Source organism: Hypanus sabinus, chromosome 14 (genome assembly GCF_030144855.1).
Source record: "Hypanus sabinus isolate sHypSab1 chromosome 14, sHypSab1.hap1, whole genome shotgun sequence".
Lineage (NCBI taxonomy): Eukaryota > Metazoa > Chordata > Chondrichthyes > Myliobatiformes > Dasyatidae > Hypanus > Hypanus sabinus.
Genome location: NC_082719.1, coordinates 7,296,435 through 7,303,080, shown reverse-complemented (window position 1 = coordinate 7,303,080; position 6,646 = coordinate 7,296,435). Strand labels below are relative to the sequence as shown.

Below are 6,646 nucleotides of genomic sequence, written 5' to 3'. Positions count from 1 at the left end.
CAAGTGCTCTTAAAAAAAAAGACATTTATCTATTTATGCAGTCTCCGCCGATTCATTAGCTTAAACGCCACGACGGATCCGTGAAATGTATTTTGGAAGTGACCGACTATCGACTTTAAACTAACGAGAAAATATTACCAACCAAGAGAGATTTTCTTTAACCGGATCACCATCATGAATGACTTGAGTCCTTGGGTTGGTGCTGCTATGTTGATCGGCTTGGTAACCTTGCCGCAGCAGAATGAAGGTTGGTACAGTACATGCGATATACAAGTTTATTAAGTGCTGTAATTGACATTGGGTTTCTTTCCATCAATTTTTGTATCTGATCTCTACTGCTACTAATGATTGTACTCTTCGAAGCGATTTCCTCTGAACAAGGATTCAAACTTTTGCTATAGTGTTAATGTTAGGAATAAGCCTAACGGTAACCAAAACTAAAAATGAAAAAAAAAACACTTCGAGTAGTTTGTATTTAAATTGCAATTGAAACAAGCACATTATGAATCTTCCAGACGTATCCCGAAAGACAATTCTATCACCTAGCTGCACACATTGTTAAATTTTTCAGAAATGGCAGTTTCAGGAAATTCTGTTGCGTCCTATAATGGTCCGTGTTAGACTTCCAGCACCGTATGTATTTGCAAAGGGAAATCACTGCAAATTCCGCTCATTCACTTACGGGAATGAATACGAAATTGCCTAAATTGTGACAATGGTACCAATATCGAAGTTGCTGAACATATCGACTTGCATTGCATTTACTCTTTTTTCCCCCTGAATCGAACGCCAGAATTGTGATTTCGTAGGTACTGTACTTCGTCGTGGCGGCTCATTCATAAATTGGCGGCTGTCTTTGAGTTGGGTTAAAAGGGCAATATTCTATTTTAGTGCAAAGAGTGTACATGTACATGGACACAGCACATCTTCCACAAACGTGGCCACGTTATATCTTTGGAATTAAGAGTAATTTTGGTGAATATATGTCGTAGGTTTTACATAATGCCATATCACCTCTTGAAATATGCTACAAACAGGTGGGGTCCACATTTTTGCAAGGATATTTGCTCAGTTGTTACTTTTAGTTTGTCGTCTATTTAATAAACATAGGAACCAGCACTTCTGTATAACTTGGAAAGTCAATCAAGCGATATTATAGTATCACCGTAAACGAACATGTCCTTTTTAAGAACTAGCTTCCTATGCCTTGTGTGACAGCCGTCCCAGGCTCCGGGGCATGTTTCGACCTCACCGCTCCTCAGAGCTCTCCGCTCCTCAGAGCTCTCCGCTCACGACGCGGTGTGGCTGTGCATTTTTTCAGTTTAATTTTCTGAACGCGGCCAGAATAATGTAGAAATTACAATCATATTTTTATTCACTCTTCAGTTTTCTGATTTTGTCCTTCGTTCTCTTTTATGTGCGCTTATTAGGGCTCGCACAAACTGTTTTTAATACCTCTGTTATTGGCCAGTTAGTGTGTTGCAAATTTTAAGAGTTTCTCGAGGTATATGGTTATTTTACAAGAGTAAGCAACAATTTAAAGAAGATACGATAAAGATATAATTGATCAAGTATTCATTAAAAATAGGATACATTATTTTGCATAACTGGTAACTTTGGACGGATCCTTTGTTTGGAAATCAATTCAGTAGATGGGTAAGTGATATAGAATCAGAATCATGTTTAGTATCATGGACATAGTTCGTTAAATCTGTTGTCTTTGCGGCAGTAGAACAATGAAATATCATACAGAAAAAACTTTAGTGCAAAAATTTGAAAAGAAACAGTGAGGTGGTGTTCAAGGTGTCCATTCAGAAATTGGATGGCAGAGCGGAAAAAGCTGTTCCCGAAATGTTGAGAGTGCACCTTCAGGCTCCTGTACCTCCTTATGGAAGAGGGCATGGCCTGGGTCAGGGGTCGGCAACGTTTACCACTGAAAGAGCCAATATGGACCCATTTCCCACAGAAAAGAAAACACTGGGAGCCACAAAACCCGTTTGACATTTAAAATGAAATAACACTGCATACAACGGGTTTTTTTTGCCTTTATGCTATGTATAAACAAACTATAATGTGTTGCATTTATGAAATTGATGAACTCCTGCAGAGAAAACGAAATTACATTTCTGCATGCAACAAAAACATTTTGAACTCCGAAAAAAAGACGTTGGGTTGAAGGTTAATCCATAGTTAGCCTACCTTGGATCGAAGAATTAAAAGAAAGCGCGCACTGGCGGGTGTCAGGCATTGGCAGTGGTGATGTATATTAATAGCGATAAAAAAACACGTTGTAGCGGTGTGCTACACGCAGCGCTAAAATAATGACACTGCAGTCAAAGGTAACTTTATTCGAACTAAACAGCCTTGCTTTAAAGCCTCCCTCAACCCGTCCCCGTGGGCGCGGATGCTCCAAAAGACACGTACTCACAAACCCCCGTAGGCTATCTCCCTTAGCCGGAACGGTGGCTAATTGTGAGCCGGTTCGGATGTGCCAGGAAATGGGGTCTCCACAACATTTTATTTAGATTGTACAAGATCACCATAATCTTCAAATTTCGAATTACATTTCAAAAACTGACAAACCACGGGGAGCCGCAGCACAGAGCTGAAAGAGTCGCATGCGGCTCCGGAGCCGCGGGTTGCCAACCCCTGGCCTGGGTGATGGGGGTCTGTAATGATGGAAGCCACCTTCTTGTGACACTGTTCCTTGAAGAAGTCGAGGGCACTACGGAGGCCAATGCCCATGATGGAGATGATTAAGTTTCCAACTCTCTGCACCTTATTTTGATTCCGTGCGGTGGCCCCTCTGTACCAGATGGTGATGCATCCAATCAGAATGCTCTCCATTGGTACATCTGTAGAAATTTGCAAATGCCTTTGGTGACATACCAAATCTCCTGAAACTTCTAATGCGATATAACCACTGTAGTGCCTTCTTTGTAGCTGCGTCAGTATGTTGGGCTTTGAATAGATCTTCAGAGATACTGACACCCAGGAACCTGGAATTGCTCCCTCTTTCCACATCTGATCCCTTAATGAGAACTGGTGCGTGTTCTGTTGTCATACCCTTTCTGAAGTCCACTGTCAGTTCTTTGGTCTTTCTGTGATTGAGTGCAAAGTTATTGCTGTAACACCACTTAACTAGCTGATAGATCTCACTCCTGTATGCCCACTCATCACCAGACATGTATTCTGCACAGGAGAGGTTGATGTGGACTTACACAAAAAAAGATTGAGTTTTGCTTGACTTGCATCATGATTCCAATAAATGAGGCCAATGTTATCTCTAGTTTAGATAGAAAAGAGTGCAACTTGTTATTGTGATTAATATGTTAATGATATAATAAGGATTAGCTACTGGTAATGAGCTTCAGAATCAGGTTTATTATCACTGAATGTCTGTCATGAAATTTGTTTTGCGGCAGCCATGCAATGACATAAAATTCCTGTAAATTGCCAAATAACTAAATAGTACACGAGGAAGGAATAATAATTCATGGATCATTCCGAAATCAGACGGCAGCGATGAAGAAACTGTTCCTGAATTGTTGAGTGCAAGTCTTCAGGATTGGTTGTCATCGTCATCTTGGCTATCCCGTGAGGTCGAGGATGATGGTCCTCGTTCCGTTTCCACGGAGTGAAGACGCCTGTGTGTGTATTTGTTTAACGTGTACTTGATGTTGCACTCTAAGAAGTACACGATACTTCACAAATCAACCAACTGATTCCAGTGGCATGGAAACCACGACGATTGGAGCTGATGGATTTGCTGCAGCCTTCATCCGCCTTCACAGCCGCTGAATTCGAAGTAACTTCATCCGCCTGTTCCACTGTTGAGGTCTTGGTTGGATTGTTCTTTGTTGGGGACCTCACCCTCGACCTTACCGCCATGGGTGACCCTACCAGGAGCATAGCTCCAGACAGCATAGCTCTCGGGATCTCAGGACCACACAAGCTTCTCCACCACGACAAGGTGACAATCCACGGAGAAGACTTGGTTGTAATGAGATGGTAGTTACAAGAAGAGGGCATTTCTCGATAGTGAGGGTCCTTCTTGAGTCACAGCCTCTTGAAGATGTTCTCAGTGTTGAGGAGGGTTGTTCCTGTGATGGAGATGGCTGAGTCTACAACCGTCTGCAGCCTCTTCAGATCCTGTGGATTGGAGGCTCGATATCAGGCTGTGATGCAAACAGTCAGGATGCTCTCCAGCATACATCGGAAGAAATTTGCAAGAATCTCTGGTGACATACCAAATCTCCACAGACTCCTCATGAAGTAGGACTTTTAGTTGAATATGCAGGATTCATACTAATTAAAAAGCTCAACACTGAACCTCCCTTGCATCGTGTGACATTGCTGGAATGAACACACAGTGAAATTGCTTGCTGACTCAAGCCATCTGATGCTAATAATTGGGAACTTGCAGCCAGTGGCCAGTTTAGTAGGTACAGCTGTAGACCTGCTTGTTAATGCAACTATCTAATCAGCAATCATGGCAACAACTCAATACATTGAGCATACAGATATGGTTAAGTGATTCAGTTATTGTTCAGACCAAACGTAAAAATGCAGAAGAAATGTGATCGAGGTGATTTTGACTCTGGAATGATGGTTGGTGCCAGATGGGGTAGTCTGAGTATTTCAGAAACTGCTGATCTCCTGGGGTTTTCATGTGTCTAGAGTTTACACAGAATGGTGCGCCCCCTCCAAAGAAAACATCCAGTGAGTAGCAGTTCTGTGGGCATCCTTACCAAATAAAGTGGCCACTGAGAGTATATTAACAGGTGGAGTTGTGATTTTGAATTTTAGATATATCCACATCCGCTTTTGATTGTTGTTGCCTCAACCCACCACTAAGTTGATAATGTGGCTGTTTACTTGTGAGTGTGGATAATTGTGAAGACATTGTTTTCCTAAGAGAAATCTGTCTGACATATCCACACACATTTTCCCATTTAAGGGTCATTTTTTTCCTCAAGCGATTTGGGAGGGGGGGGGGAGAAATGTTACTTGTGTTTAAAAAAAATTTTGTTGCAGCATTATGCTTTAGAAATACGGAGAAAATGCTAAAATGCAAACAAAACAAATGTGTCTTTTTTAAGTTGATTGTATAGATCTATTCAGCAGTTACAAACATCTTTAGCCAATTATATTGGAAAATCTTTGATCCTGCGTAATCAAATGAAAATGGACATTCGTGTGGAAATCAGATCAGTCAGCAGGGTTTTGGGATATGTAATACTGTGTAGTAGTAAAGTTCTTAACGAGAAAGTTGCAGGAGTTTTTAACCTGATAGTACCATCAGAATTGATAGAAAATTAGTGAGAAAACATCTTGCATATTGTGTTAAATGATCTACTGATATGGTTAAGGAGTCATTTTCTTAATTTTGAATTCAAAATGGTGTGTTCCATTTGAATTAACTGTACTTGATATTGACAATATTTTGCTGAGCTAAATATAAATTGTGTAATCAAAGTATCTGTCATTTTATATTTTCCAGGATTGATTCCTTCTTTTTTTGACATTTTTGTTAGCATCTAACTGCAGCATTTTATTTTGTATAATTGTTCATGGTCTGTAGGCTTTGCAGACCGAACTGGCAGTTAAATGCCCATTCTTAATTGAACTCATGAAAGTGTTGATGAGTTGCATTCATGAAGCACTGAAGTCCTTGAAGTGTGGTGTAACCAAAATTATGTTTGGGAGAGAGTCCAGGATTTTGAATCAGTGATAGTGAAGAAACATGATTTTCCAAGTCAGAACTGAGTGTGGCTTGGAGGGCAACTTTGAGCTGCTGATGTTCCCATGCTTTGTAGATGATGGAGACCATGGGTTTGGAAGGTGTCTAAGGAGTCCTGGTGATTTGCTGCAGTGCAGTAGTGCAGATTATTTCTGCTGTGTGTAGTGGTGGATTGAGTGAATGTTTGTGAAAGGATTGCTAGGTCCTTAATGGTACCAAGCCTCATGAGTGTTGTTGAAACTGCACTTCTCTAAGAAAGTGAAGAGTATTCCTCAAATGCCTGACAGGCATTGTTTTGCAGTCAGGACCAGGACATTCTAACTGTCCAGAGCCGATGTTGAGAGGTCAGAGGTCAGTTCCCTCCTGATTGTACCGCGGTGCAGATGCCTCTGTCCTTTTGGTGGGACAGAACATGCGCAGGGATGGAGATGGTGGTGGTGGGGACTTTGACAGTAAGGAATAATTCAGTGAGTTTGACTATATAAGGTCAGTCTGTGAGACAGCTCTCCTGGATTTGGCAGAAGCTCTCAGATGTTGGCAAGGACGACTTCGCAGAGTCAACGAGGCAATTTCTACTGCTGGTCAGTTCTGGGTGATCCAGTGGGTTTTATTTCTTTGCAGCTTCCTCATGGAATAGGTTACTTGGCCATTTCAGATGTAATTCAGGGGCAAGTAAGAGTTGTTCACATTATGCTGAAACAGGTAAAGTAGGCAGTTTTTGGTGCCATACCCCCTCTAGCCGGGGCAGTACAATATAGAGAGCAAGTTGTTGCCCATGTTGCAGGATCCCCCTCTTCCCCATCTGATGAATCTAAGGAACAGCAGAGGCGTTAATATATTTTGGCACCAGTGGTATAGCAGGAGTTGCCAGTCAGCATTGAACTCAACATAGGGACTCCAACT

At 41.5% G+C, this 6,646-nt stretch overlaps 1 protein-coding gene across 3 annotated transcripts in view; it reads left to right on the top strand.

Annotated features, from left to right (window-relative positions):
• The first annotated feature begins 9 nt into the window (after positions 1-9).
• Positions 10-6,646, top strand: part of fras1 (Fraser extracellular matrix complex subunit 1) — a 518,960-nt gene continuing 512,323 nt past the window's right edge. For all 3 annotated transcript variants that reach the window (XM_059988734.1, XM_059988733.1, XM_059988732.1), the window contains exon 1: positions 10-247. In XM_059988734.1, coding sequence (XP_059844717.1) covers positions 175-247 — 73 coding nt within the window. In that variant the 5' untranslated portion in view covers positions 10-174. The remainder of the gene's footprint in view (positions 248-6,646) is intronic.